This window comes from Sapajus apella, unplaced genomic scaffold, assembly GCF_009761245.1.
Source record: "Sapajus apella isolate SASKATOON/1434 unplaced genomic scaffold, GSC_monkey_1.0 scaffold19, whole genome shotgun sequence".
NCBI lineage: Eukaryota > Metazoa > Chordata > Mammalia > Primates > Cebidae > Sapajus > Sapajus apella.
The window spans coordinates 475,272-490,643 of NW_022436959.1; the positions used below are offsets into that span (position 1 = coordinate 475,272).

The following is a 15,372-nucleotide window of genomic DNA, read 5'->3' on the forward strand; positions in this document are numbered from 1 at the left end:
GATGAAGAGCTACTATTTTAGGTAGAGAAATCAAGACTGTCTTCACAGAGCTGACAATGAAGCAAGCGTAAATGATAAGGAGGAACTAGCCATTTGAGGAAACATTCCCGTCAGAGGTAACAGAAAATTGAAAGCTTATGAGGCAAAAACAAAGGAACAGAAAGAAGTTGAATGAGAGGGAGGCAGGGGTCTGATCATGAAGTTTACATTTTCATCTGAGTGGGATCGAACGCCACAGGAAAATTTTCAGTGGAGACGATCATGATTTGACATCAGTACTATAAATTAGTATAACGTTGAATTTATAATTTTATGTGATATATGGCTAATATGTGGAGAATTGACCACAGTGCAGCAATCGTGAAAACAGAGAGAGGGAGGATGTTGTGCTAGCCCAAGAAAGTAGTAGCAGTAGAAATGATGATAAATGGTCAGATGAGGGACGTGCTTTAAAGCATAGTCACTGGTATTAGAAGATATAGAGTATGTGGGTGTGAACAAAACAGAGGTTATCCATCCATATATTGTCTTTAGCTCCAAATCCCTCTATTGCCCTGCTATGAAACTAGCACGTTTCTCCCCTACTGATGGGCAGGATGCTAAACCAGGCTTCGTTATTACAAGGCGCTGAAGCAGCACTTGGGGAGGAACAGGCTTTTCTCCCTGGCTCTGGTACCTGCTCTCTCGTAGCAGGCTCCTGCCTAACGCACACAATGCATGAGACCTCATCGTGGACAGCCACCCCTGACCCTCAGAGGGTACCTTCCAATGGTATTCAGTTCCTTGGGCAGATTCCCAGCATGGCCTGAGACGCAGTTTCTTCCCTTGGACAGCTCTTCCTAATACCCCTATGAGTGGCTTTTCAGCAAGTTCCATCAACACAGAACCTCTGTGAACTTCTCCATCATCCAGGAGACCCCACCACACCCTTTCCCTCAAGGTCTGCATTTCAGTGCAGGGTGTGTGTGTATGTGAGGTGGGCTGGTGGGAGTGACAGGAAGGATTCCTTACCCAGGTTTGTTTTTTCTTTGCATCCTTTGCCTCTGATTCAGAGATAATGTCTGCTCGCTATATATCTTATCCTGTATTCTTTAGACATCTCTTTACCCCTTAGTAGCTAATCTCTCAACACTTCAGTCTCCTGTTATAGTTAATGATTAAACTTTTCCTGTTTAAATCACCAAGCAATTTCCATCTCATAATTGGAATCTGATGGACACAAAGAGCATTGAGAATAACTTCTTGGTATTTGGTTCGAGGAAATGGGTAAAAAGTGATGCTGTTTTCTGAGTCGGGGAAGGCTACCGAGGGAAGGAAATCCAGTGTTCTGCTCTGGTAAAGTTAAATTGAAGTTGCTTATTATAAGTAGAGGTTTCAAGTGGGCAGTTTTATATATGTAGCTGGAATCTAGGAGGGAGGCCAGAGTGAGAGATACAAATTGGTGAAGATTAGCATACAGATCACATTCAAAGCCACAAAACTGGCTGGGATTTTTAAGGGAAGGGTAAAGAGAAAGGCAGGAAGGTTGCTGAGGAGGAAGCACTGTGCACTCCAACCATTAGAAACTGGGGAGAAGAGGATGAATAGCAACTACATGGAAATGGAATACTTAATGAGGTAAGAGAAAACCCAAGAGCAATAGACATTTTAGTAATTAAATGAGGAATTTTCCATAAAAAGAGATTGCTCAACTGCATCCTACCTTACTTTGAGATTGAATAAGCTGAAGACTCAAACTTAACCATTGAATTTTATAACTGATACCATTTATGACCTTGACAAAATTGGTATGGTGGAGTCAGGCATAAAGGAAACTATGGAACTGGGCCAAGGGAATAATGGAAGGTAAGAAACTGGAAACAGAATGCAGCTTTGGGCAAATCACCTAAGGTCAGGAGTTCAAGACCAGCCTGGCCAACTCAGTGAAACCCCTTCTCTACTAAAAATACAAAAATTAGCCAGGTGTGGTGGTGGGCGCATGTAATTCCAGCTACTCAGGAGGCTGAGGCAGGAGAATTGCTTGAACCCAGGAGGCGGAAGTTGCAGCGAGCCGAGATCCTGTTATTGTACAGCCTAGGCAAAAAGAAAAAAACCCCAAAAAAAAAAAAAAAAAAAAAAAAAAAAAAAAGGGCAGGTGTTACATTTAAGAAGTTTTCTTGTAGAAAACTTATCCAGAGAGGAAAAGCAATAGCATGGCATTTACTGAAGATGATGGAAGTGGTTTTGTTTCATTACTACAGTATCATTTATGCAGGTGTGGATGGTTCAGTAGAAAGAGAGAAAATGATGGTTCAGGAGTCTGAGGCCACAGTAGCAGAGGCAAAGTCCTGAGTGGACAAGAGAGGATGAGGTTTGTGGAATAAGTAGATATTTATATACCAACACTCAAGACTTGGTTGTTTCATAATTTTGGAGCATTTTTATTTCAAAAAAATTATTTGCACTGATCTTTTAGGGTAGTGTATTTTATTTAAATGTCCTTAAAGGTTTTGTGGCTTTAAAACATCACAGCATACAAAACTTATTAATATCATGCACTAGAGTTGCTTTCATCATTTTCATTTAGCTCAATAAATCTGAAGTAAATATGTGAACGCTCATATTTTCTAGTAATTCTGCATGACTCTCCTCGGCAGGCTGGATGTTATTCTCATCATGCCCTTCTGTGAATGTGTTCACAACACAATTCATAGCATACACATTTTTACTCTGTCAGGTCTTTTTAAAACCATTCAAGGCCAAGTGCGGTGGCTCACACCTGTAATCCCAGCACTTTGGGAGACTGAGACTGGTGGATCACCTGAGGTCAGGAGTTCAAGACCAGCTTGACCAACATGGTGAAACCCCGCCTTTACTAAAAACAGAAAAATTAGCTGGACGTGGTGGCACGCACCTGTAATCCCAGCTACTCCGGAGGCTGAGGCATGAGGATCGCTTGAACCTAGGAGGCAGAGTTAGCAGTGAGCCGAGGTCGTGCCATTGCGCTCTAGCCTGGGTGACAGAGTAAGACTCCATCTCAAGAAAAGAAGAAAAACATTCAAACACACCAACCAATTGGAACAAACTTCACTTTGACATGTTTAACATTCTTGATCTTTTAATGTCCATAGAAGTCAGAATTAATTTTAATCATTAAATATATCAAAAGTCAGGACTTTGAGAGAAATTCAATGTGTGTCTACTTATTGATTGTTTATAACTAATTTCAATCTCTAATAAAAATTTATTTTTTAAAAAACTTTGACAGATCTTTCTGGAGCAATGAGTCGTCTGTTGTTTACTGGTAACAACAGCAGATACAGTACTTGTTTTGTGTCCATGGTATACCAAGACTGACCAAAGGGCATCTAAGGCCAAATGCTGGAAACTGACCAATATTATCAAGAAAATTATCTATCTGTGGTTCTTAGCACAACTACCATCTTGCAGGTTACATAATTATACTCTTATAAATGGTGTTTATAATATTTCTAGTACATTATGATATAATGAAAATAAGTGAGTTATAAAAATATATCTCTGAATATATCATTAAATATGTTTTACTTTAAGAAAAATTCAGTGCATCATCATTGCATTTCTTATTTCCCTGGAAAAACTAAATTTTATTATGGACCAGCACCTCTCGTTTGTGGATTGCAGCTTACTTGGAGGTCTACTGACATTGGGTGGAGGAGGTTTATACACAAAGAAAGGGCAGTTTCTTCACTCCAGAATCCTTCTGGGTACACAGGGCTGACCACTTTACACAGGGAATTAATAACTATACAAAAGAAACTGCAGCTCTAGTAAAGCTTTCCATAATCCTTACAGCCCTTGGGCACTTAACACCAGGAACTGGTAATCAATCTCCAATTTTTACATTTAAGTGGAAGCCTCTAAGAACACCTCATAATAAGGAGATGCTGAGAAGAAGCCACTGACACAGTTGATAGGGAAAATTAAGGTTTGGCAATCTGTAATCATTTAGGAATACAGGAATAAGGGGAAAAAACTACATATGGCCAATAACCTGAACTACTCAGATGGTAGAAAGGGCACGTTTGAAAAGAATTTTCTGAATGAGACAGAAAGACATTGTAGACACTACTGGTCATATTAAACGACTCATAAAATGCAAAATACATGTTTTCTGTAGAACTAGAGGTTAAATGTGATCTATGTTAACGAGTTGTGATAAAAATAGAGATGAAGCAGAAATTTAATTTTAGGAAAGCTTAGGAAATAAGGTTGTAAAACTAAATATGCAATAAAAATTTAAATGCCAAGCAAAATTCTGAAGATGGTTGTGACAGGAGGAGAGAGACAATTATTTCAGAACAGAAATTTGGCTCTCTTTCTAGTCTAAGGAAATAGTGACATGGGAGTGGCTGTAAGTGGGGATTGAACCTAGAACAAGAGGCCATCTTCTTATTTTAAGAATCATGGAAGAAACGTTTTTCTAGATTCAGATGGATTATATTCTAAAAGAAAATGTAGGATTAGCCAACGACTTGCCTCCTTAAAAGATAATTTGGCCTCAAGGTAATCAAGTAGCGTTCCTCTCCTACCTAGGGAAGACCCTGGAGTTGGAGAAGCAACGGCTTTGGGATGATAAACCTCGAGATGGAGAAGCAAATTCATCTCAAGTCTCTTTGTGTACCCAGGGGCATGCACAGTAATTTGCCTGCTTATAGAGTTCTTAGTCATGATATTTTAAACCAAATAGGCATTGCCTCCCATTTTCTGATATTTAGGCTGTGAAGGAAAATACTTAATACCTTTCAAATTGTTTTCCTTTCTATTAGAGATAAACATTTCTCTTGCTGGCTTTTGTTGTACAAATTCTTTGTTCTTAAAATTCAAAGCATTCTCCAAGGATATGTCCAGATGTGAAGTGTTTTCCATTTGCTTTCCCTATACTCAGTAGGTATCCTTGATAGGAGGACTGAAGTCTTTTTGTGTCTCAGACTAGCTCCTTTCTTTCTAATATTTTAACGTTCTCCATCAGCTCACTTCTTGCCTGTTAAAGTTTCCAACATAATATATATATATATATATATATATATATATATATATATTATCTTCTAATTTAAAAAATCATTTATTGTGGTAAATATGCATGACATGAAATCAACCATCTTATCCATTCTTAAGTGTACAGGTCAGTAGTGTGTCCCATTGTTAAGCACAATGCTATGAAAATAATGGAATTCTGAGAGGCAAAGGACAACTCAGAGCATGGGGTACCCACTGGGTTGTGGTAAGAAGTGTGCTGTGTTATATAGAATTGAACATCACTGGAGAGGAAGCCTAGATGTCTTTCCAGACCCTCCTAAGAGTGCCAGAAGGCAGGTGTGGACTTTGGCAAGTGTCCACTCCTGACATGTAAGATGATGCTTTCCTGAAAACAAAAGGGAAACTCTTCCGAATTTTTTCTAAATTCCAAGGGATTCTTTTCTTATTTGACTTAACAATAAGCCAGAGATATTTATCCAGACTCTTTGATCAGGTTGCCAGTGGTTATATCTTTGTAACCACACCCTGTTCTCCATGAGATCTGAGGTCCAGATCAGCAGCAAAGGGCAGGAATCATTTGCTGCTAATGACATAAACTAGTAGGACAAACTGCAAATAAAACAAACCATACTCTCTAGCACCTTCTTACCTCCTGTTCACAACTGTCTCCTTTGTTTTCTGCCTCAGTTGTCCTGTCTTCCAAGAGCAGTCGTGTTAGCTTAGGACTCCGGAGCAAGGCTCACTCAGGACCCTCCTGCTCTCAGCTAGTGGTTCTCTTACCCGGGTCTCATTTCCCCAACAGCTTCTGCTGGGTCTTCAGAATCTCCTGGTTTCCGATACCCATGGGTGTCCCTTGGCATATTGGAATCCCTGGGCATTATCCCAGCAGTTCTGCCATCCCTGTGCCCCTTTACCAAGGAGCTTTCAGTACCAACTATTTGCAAAATGCTGTAGTGGCCCCTACAACAGGAAGAGCTTTCTTGTTCCTATCAGTCCCAATAGCTGTGAGAGTCTTTGGCCTATGTCTCATAGAGGGAAGTGGGCAAAGTCTATCCAATCAAAGCTATGACAGCGTCACAGATTCTAACATCACACCAAAAGTCAATGACTGAGAATGGATTGGCTCAAAACCCTCCTTCAGAAAACCTGAATCTCAACCCAACAATGGAGTTTTAATGTCAGCTTCACTGAGGATGATTTGGGGAAGCAGGAGGGATTTATTACAACCTCTTGAATCACTTTTGTACAAAGTTCACTTCACCTACAAGTGAAATAATCTTTTTCAATCTAATTTATATGAAGTTGAGGAGAAAGGCAGGGGATTCAATGATCCTTTCACAGGAAAATTAAGAAATAAACAAAAGCCAAGTCATGTCCCTTTTAATGGGTTCCTGAAGAGATCTTTCTAACTGGGCCTCAAAAATTATTATGCCTGAGTTAAAAATCTGATAGATATTGGCCAAGAGCCAATCGGAGAGTGGTGTGCCATAGAAAAATGCATTTTTCTTATTAAAAAAGAAAATACATACGTGTATTTTCTTCGCATTTTTCTAAAAGTTGCATTTAATTGCTGTAGAAGCAAAATAAATAATTTAGAATTGAATGAAGATGAGACAGTTCAAAAACAGAAATACTTTTCCTGTTTATATTGTTAAAATTTATAAATTTCCCTCTTATATTGTCTCTTCATGGTAGTTCAGTGGTTCTCAACTTTCTCAGACCCAATACCTTGCTTTTTATCACAAATATTGATAATACTTCTACCATTCTAAAATAAAATAAAACTTACAGATAATTTTACCATCTCAAAATGAAATGTATATGCTTTCTACACTAATAACGTAAACATACACATTATTTATGCATAATGTTTTCACTGTAATATAAACGAGTAATGAAAAGTTATCAATAATAAAATATTTTGTAATTCAGTGTGTAAATGCTCAGGCATAATCACATAAAGAGACAAAATGAGTCAGTCTGATTACATACACCTGTATGTAATATCTCTTGAATGCAGTAGCTGCAAATATTGCTTACAGGTATGTTGTGTCTTATGTTAATGTCATAAATGGTATTGCTACTTATCAAGTCATTTCCAAAGGACTGAATGACCCCTGGTAAAGTTCAGAGGAAACCAGAGTAAAATCTTTCTTCAATCCATGATCATTCCATCTCCAGAAAATTCAGAGAATTAAAGCTTTACAAAAAAAATACTGTGGGTTTATGAAAACTGGATAAAACCTGATAACTGCTCTATTATGATCATATGTTTCACTTCATTAATGTCTAATAGAGCATTCAAATACAGAGCAAGGCCTGATAGTTCTTTATTGTGTAGACAATTATGTGCAAGGCAAGATGTCTATTTCTTGGCTCCCACCGCTAAATATTAATCCTAGTGCTCTCCTATAATGGTGATATCCAAAAATGTCCCTAGAGGCCAATGTCACCCCCAGTCCCACATGAGATTCATTTCTGTATTGATTAAAGATAAAGAACAGAAAACTGAAATTTTTCTATTTACTCCATAAATACTTATGAAAAAGATATTTTATTATTATGGAATATTGCATTCCTATATTTTGAGTAACATTTCTAATAAGCCCTTTATTATGATGTGTGAAAATAACCTAGTGTTATATTAATATTATAACAGGTTAATACAGAGATTTATTCTTTTGAATTGCCTGACTGTAAGATATCTAAAATCTGGAAGAGATTATGATATAATCTACAAGATAATGAAATTCTCACAAATACTTTTAATTTCTTTTTTAAGCATATTTATGGGCATTATAAATTTTCTTGAAAAAAACTATCAGAGGTCTTAGTAATTGTCTTGTAAATTTTAAGGTTCAAAATGAGAAAGAAAAAAATGTAGAAAATAAGTGAGTAAAAAGACAAGAAAAAAGAAATATTGCTTTTTTAAAAAAGGACAGATGAAACAATATGTAAAACAGAAAATATACGGAAACAAGTCATGTTTGAACTGTGTTGCCACTCTTGCTTCCTCAGAATTAATTTATATGGTTCAGTAATTTTAGTGACCACAGAAATTCACAGGGATATTTCTTATTCATCTGAGAAATTTGTGAATCTACAGAGTGATAATAAATTGAGAAAAACTTTTAAGTTCTAAATACATACCTTGATGAAAAAAAATCCCTAATTCATTCAGTTATTTTATTCATGTTACTAATTACTTCAGGTTTTCTGAAGCATTAAATATGAAACTGGATCAGATACTGGGAAAATTTTTAGAGGATAAAACATTGAAGGCAATAATAGTATGGGCAGGAGGAAAAAAAACCCAGAAAGCAAAAACCCACAAGCCTGTGTATCAACCATCATAGATGTCCTACATGCCACATGTCACATGTTATTAATCAAATTTTACATAAAATAACCCAGAATTTGGAAAATAATCCAAATTATTTTATTATGATGATATTAAACTTTTATTTTAAGTTCAGGGGTACATGTGCAGGTTTGTTAGATAAACATGTGTCATGGGAGTTTGTGTACAGATTATTTCATCACCCAAGTATTAAACCTAGTACCCATTTGTTATTTCTCCTGTATTTTAAAGGATTATAATTTTGTTACTTTCAAGTACATTTTATTTATCCATTCTTCAAATATTCAGGAAATCTTCATGCAACCTAATCTCACGGAGTCTAAAGTAATGGTTTTCTATATACTTCTCAAAAGCCCTCTTTTAAAAACAAAGTTTTCATTTATTTAAAAACATATAATTTTAAGGGTGGAAGGGAGCTCTAAAGATTTCAGTATAACTTTCTGTCCCCACTAAAAATCTTAATTAACTATGGCCCAGGACATCTAGAAACTCTCTCAGAAAACAGAAGAAAAAAAATTTTAATCACTTCCCTTGGGAACTCATTTTAATGCATGCCAGCACATTGTTCAGGAATATTCTCTAAATTACAGTTTCACCATTATGTAGATACGTCCAGTAAGCTTTCAAACTATTTTTGGAGCAAAAATGCAATTGGTGATGTTGAGGGAGTTGATCTTTTACAGGACAAATAAAAAAACCTTGTTATAACAGAAAGCCGTGAGTTCTTTTTCTCTTAATTTCTAAATAGATGACTTCCCACCAGAGTTATGATACCCTACAAATATTTTTTTACCATTTCCCCCCCTTATCAGTTTTTATCATGATGTGAGATGAATGGGATATCAAATCTGGTTAACCAAGGAGAGTTTGTGTCTTCGGAGCTGGGTCGTGGCCAGGATTTACTTACGTAAGGTGAAGTGGGATGAAGAGAACTAAAGGGCTGAGTCCAGTCCGAAATCCAAGAAAAAAACGTGCTTCAAACAGAGGAAATTGGAATGAACTAATGAAACTCTAAAACTCTTAACTTCTATGTCGCCTGGATGGATGGGCCACACAGACATTCTGTATTGGAAAATAATGTGATATTCAACTCCAAGTAGATTCAACATCACTGGTTCTTTGTATGGGCATCACTCATAATGACTACATGAGGTTCTGACATTTTATAGTCCTTTTGTTTTGGGTAGATCAAAGCATGGTTTTTTATCAAGTAATGAAATACCATTCTTAACTCCTCTATATCCATTTTTATAAAGGAAGCAAATATGAATAACATAGTTTGTGGCTAACGGCACAAAACACAATTCCATAAGTCAATTATCTTTTGCTTAAACCAATGGCTTCCCCCAAAGACAAAGAGAAGCAAATCATAGCAACTAATTGCTGTTACACTCAAGAAGATTTCATTATAAAATGCAACATTGCTGTTACAGGCATTGGGGTGTGTCACAACATTCAAGTAATAGATCCTAAAGAACTGGTAGGGAAGGAAACAAACAAGGATGATCCCTATAAAAAATAGGTTTTTCAGTTGAGCCCAGAACTCCTGGTGGGATAGTAAGGAGTGGTGTAGCTTCTGCACCATAAACATAATGATGAGGATCTGGAAGACCAAGAGAATCACAGCAATGGCTATGACAAAAGTGACTATCATATAATTGATGACTTTCACATGCACGTGAGCAAGCTCTTTGTGAAATTTAAAACAGTGCTTCTCATTGTATTCCTCATGACTTCCATACCGGGAGACAACCACGGGTACCACAATGACAATCACCAGGGCCCACATGCCAGCACTAGCAGCCACAGCATGCAGTTTTCTGTAGAATTCCACTTTGTCTCTGCGCTTGAAGAAGATGAGGTACCTGGTGACCAGGATCACCACATAGAACAGGAACGTGAGATACATGTGGATGTGTAGCATAGCACTCACAAATTTGCAGAAGGGCAGCCCAAACGTCCAAGTCTCCTTGATGAGGTAGATCAAGCGAAATGGCACTGTCAGAAGAAAAACGCTATGGATCACTACCAAGTTAATGACCGCCATGGTAGTCACTGACCGGCTGTTCATTTTCACCAACAGGAACAGAATGGAGATGACACCCACCAGCCCTCCAATGAGCACTACGAAGTAGAGGCTGATTAAGTGGGGTGCCAGTATAGGATCACAAGAGGAATTCCTCGAGGTATTGTGGCCAGCCATACTTGGGAAGTCACCTGGAGGAGACAAAACACCAGAGTAAACTGACAAGCTTTCAGAGCTTTGTAACTGTCTTCTTTATAGCACTGACAATGTGGCTTTGTCATTTATCTGCTTACATGATATAAACTTTACATGCTTTAAGAATGAAGATGATGTCCTATGAATGTTTGCATACCCTAGACCCAAAACACAGTAAGCCATTGATTCTTAATCTTTAATAGAAATAAAAATCGAGTCTTAATCTTCAAGTTGCCCCCCAGAGACACGAATGCAGATAAGACAATTTACATAAGGATTGCAGACCATCTGGAGCTGACACATGGATACTAGTACTACCGTAACCCTTTAAAAAGTTGTAAGATGGATAGAAAGATCTGTGGATGCATGAAGCATACACTTTTTTTTTTATTATGGGCATGATTGTAATTCTCTAATTCTTTCATACTTATTAGCAATCGACCCAAGAATATTCATACTTAATTCATTTAGAATACTGATTAATTTTTGGCCAAAAAAAAAAAAATCATCAAAGACAAGGCAGCAGCAAGCAATAGGAAGGTTTATCTGAATTTCTCATTATAGTTATGTTATCATTCAGCAGTGAGGTCTTGCTAAGCCTTCCCATGGGCCCCACTGAAAATGTAGCATGTCTCGCAACCCTCCCATCTCTTACCCTCAAAGGTCTTGCAAATTCATGGCAGAGCCATTGTCATTTCTCCTCTGGACTCCTGAGAGATCCTCTCCACAAATACTCTCAGTCCTTTCTAATTTATTCACCGTATTCTTATTCATTACTTGCTATAAAAGATTTTATAATCTTCTAATTTCACAAAGAAGCTCATGGCAGGTTTTCTATCTAAATCTCTTCAATGGCTTCCCATCTCTTCTAAGATAAAGATTGATAGCCTTATATGTCGAATGTTCTGGGTTACAGTGGCAAAATCTAATCCCTTGATACAAGATTCAAGCAATAATCAAGAGATGAAATTGGCAGGTTTTAATGGATTTGATATGGGGAAATGAGGAAAAAAGAATTGTCTTAATACTCTCAGATTTCTGACTTGAACAATCGTGTTATTAGAGGTATGTTTACTGACATCAGGGAGTCTAAGATTTGAGAAAGAATAATAATTGAATTATGCACTCACTCCCTGATCTTTGTAACACATATGCAGTTATTCTTATTCATTTATTGAATGTCTCTACTTACAATGGAATATTACCCAGCAACAAAATGAACCAACTCTTGATACACACAATACTGATGAATCTCAAAAACATTACACTAAATCATGTATTCTCAATGGGGCGATAGCGCCTCGTAAGGGGCAAAACATTTTGAGGTGTGAAAAAAAATCTTACTCCGTATAAAGCACAGTTGAATATACAGTACATAGACATATAGATATATCTGTGGTATCAACATTTCATAAAGGGGAGAGACAATTAGGGAAAAGATTAATTAGAGGGACTTGTAACAAACACAGAAAGTTGAGAAACCTTACTGAATGAAAGATACCAGCCACAAAGACTATATATTGTATGATTTCTTTTTCTAGAAAAAGCAAAACTAATGGACAAAAAGCAAATCAGCTCAAGGTCTGGGTTGTGGGAACAAGGATTGTTTTCCGTTTTATATCATGTTGGTTACTATTGTAGTCATTCATAAAAATTCATTGAATTGTATGCTTAAAATTGGTTATTTTATTGCATATAACCTATACCTCAATGAAACTTTTTAAAAAAGATAAAAATAACCCAACCTGAGGGAACCTTCTGCATTTGTGGGCATGGAATACAATTTCAAGGAATTGTGACTCACTTAACTTGACATTTTTTTGTTGACTCTGTAACGGCTGTCTCATGTTATACTGTGCAATCTCTCTACTTGCCTTTTATTTTTCCCTGTAGAAAAGTAGTTTTATCAAGGAGACATGAAATTATATTGTGTTCACATGTGAGTCAAGAATGAATGTGCCACCATAAGTTCTTCTCACCATTTCCTTTGGCTATTGACCTAGTAGGATTGACTCCTAATTGAAGAGAGTAAAGTAAGTAGCATATCGCTTGTCCCAAGTCCTCGTTCTTACTACAAACTGCCATGATCATTGCCAGATATCAGAAACACATGTTAAACATCTTCTATGTTTCAGGTCTACACTACATCCTTGCCTATACTTTGTCTTATTTAATTTAACGCTTACAACAGTTCTATGAATTGTGTAATGTATTATTATACTGAATTTTAGATGACAAAACTGAGCCCTAGCAGAATAAGTCACTTGACCAAGGTGTCCAAAATACACACTCCCCAAAACTCTTTATTATACGTTATGGAGAAGCATTGTGAATATCCTAAGTCCAAGCTTCTAAATCTTAATGTAAAAAGGAAAGGAAGTCATGAAATTTTGTTCTACTCCCATGGCTGTAAGCCAATATATCTTGTAAGGTGCTTTTCTCTCTTTTTGGATAGCCTATTTTCCCATTCCCCTCACTTGGTTTTTGGTCAGTCCCATAGGTTAGTTCACTCAATATTCATCTGAACTCTTTCTGGACTGCTTTTCTTACAGACTTTTTGCATCTAGAGTGCTTGTATGTGCCTTAGTTTCTGCTAGTCTGTTGCACTATTGCAAAACTTGGAGGCAAAAGTGAGCCAAATGAAGGATGTCAATGTGCTGAGATTAGACCAGATGTGTCTAATCTTTTGGCTTCCCTGGGCCACATTGAAAGAAAATAATTTTCTTGGGCCATATAGGAAATACACTAACACTAATGATATCTAATGAGCTAAAAATGAAAGAAAGAAAGGAAGGAAGAAAGAAAGAAAGAAAAGAAAGAAGAAAAAGTTTTTTTAAAAAAGCCACATAATATTTTAAGAGAGCTTACAAATTTGTGTTGGGCTACATTCAAAGTCGTCCTGGGCCACATGTGGCCTATGGGCACAAGTTGAATAACCTTGGATTAGACCGTTTGGCAAGACAGTAGTAGGATTATCTGGTTCCTCTGGGACTGACGTAATATAATCCTGCATTTTAAATACTAACATGATATATTATACATAATTTCAACAACATTTTACACTAAATGTAAATAAACAGTCCAATTAAAAGATAAAAATTGTTATACTGAATTAAAGAAACAGGATCCAGCTACATGGGGTTTACAAAAGACATTTTAAATATAGGAAAGTGATATAGGAAATATAGGAAAGTGATATATTCATTATGATATTTCCTCTTTATTTCAAATAATGATTTTTCCTTGAGATCAATTTCTTGACACACTCAAGCTTTTTTGTTTAGTGTGTGTACCTTATATCTTCTTCCCTTTTTCTTGCAATCTTTATGAGTATTATATTTAAATTGTGCCTTTTGTGAATAGAAATTTTGCCTCTTCCTTAAAATGCTATAAATTTACAGCATTTAATTCCATTTGCTCACTCCCTTCTTCTTATAGTTTTCACGCATTTTATTTCTACTTATCTATTAAACTCCACATAATATTATTGTATGGTATCATTAACATTCAATCCCTAGTCATTTATTTTTGTCTAGTTAGTTTTCTTATTCAATGATTTTTATATCTTCCTCAATGTCTGTGTTTCCCTTGTATATAACTTTCCTTCTACTGAAGAACTCCATTTTAAATTTCTTTTAGTACAAATTTCTGAGGGATAAATTCTCTAAGCTTTCATATGTGTGTATCTGGAAATGTTTTCATTTCATCACTATTTTTAGGATATATTTGCAAGGCATAAAAGCCAAGGTTGGTATTTCCTTTCAGTACTTTAAAGATGTTATTACATTGTCTCCTGCTTTTTATCACTGAGACTTCAGTTGTCAATATTTCTATTGCTTTTATTAAGGTTCATGTCTTTTTTTATTTTTAAGATTTTTTGCCTGTTTTTTTTTCCCCTCTGTTTATATGGTTTGGGGGTTCTTAAATTTATAGGTTAATGTCTTTTGCCACTTTTGGGAAATAATTTGTTTTACTCCTGCAAATATTGCTTTGTCCTAATCTATCATTTCCTCTTAAATTAGTTATGCTAGACATTTTAACTGTTTCCCTTCTGACTCTTCTTTTTTTCTGAATTTCATATACATTTCACCCATCTTGTCTTCCCTTCTTCCATTTGGATATATTTGGAAACAGAGTCCTGCTCTGTTATCCAGGCTGGAGTGCAGTGGCACGATCTCAGCTCACTACACCTGTGCCTCCCAGGTTCAAGTGATTTTCCTGCCTCAGCCTTCTGAGTAGCTGGGATTATAGGTATCCACCACAATGCCCAGCTAATTTTTGTATTTTTAGTAGAGATGGGGTTTCACCATGTTGGTCAGTCTGGTTTCGAACTCCTGACCTCAGGTGATCAGCCCACCTCGGCCTCCCAAAGCGCTAGGAATACAGGCGTGGGCCACCGTGCCCACTCTGGATATATTCTCGATCAGTACTTTTATCTCTATTCTATCTCAATCAGTACTTTTATCTCTATTTTTACTTCTATTCTTCTGTTAAACCAACTAGAGTTCTTAATACCAGACATAAAGTACTTTTAATTCTAGGATGTGTATGTCTTATACATTCTACATTGGGAAATTTTCTTATCTATTTCATTTTCTTCATCTTTCCTTAGATTTATTAAATACTTTAATCATAGTTACTTCAAAAGTCTTTTGTAGAACATTTGTAGATATTTTTCTATTATATATTTGTAGATGTATTTCTATTATATGTTTTGTTTTCTCTTGGTTTTCCATTATGTGATCTCATCCTTTGATATATCTAGTAATTTACTAGTAAGTTCTGAAGATTT

At 36.3% G+C, this 15,372-nt stretch overlaps 1 protein-coding gene across 3 annotated transcripts in view; it reads right to left on the reverse strand.

Moving 5' to 3' along the window:
- Positions 1 to 9,558: 9,558 nt before the first annotated feature.
- The window catches only part of GPR141 (G protein-coupled receptor 141), a 49,772-nt gene continuing 43,958 nt past the window's right edge, over positions 9,559 to 15,372 (reverse strand). For all 3 annotated transcript variants that reach the window (XM_032286784.1, XM_032286783.1, XM_032286782.1), the window contains one exon: positions 9,559 to 10,576. In XM_032286784.1, the coding sequence (XP_032142675.1) occupies positions 9,645 to 10,562 (918 nt within the window). In that variant the 5' untranslated portion in view covers positions 10,563 to 10,576 and the 3' untranslated portion in view covers positions 9,559 to 9,644. The remainder of the gene's footprint in view (positions 10,577 to 15,372) is intronic.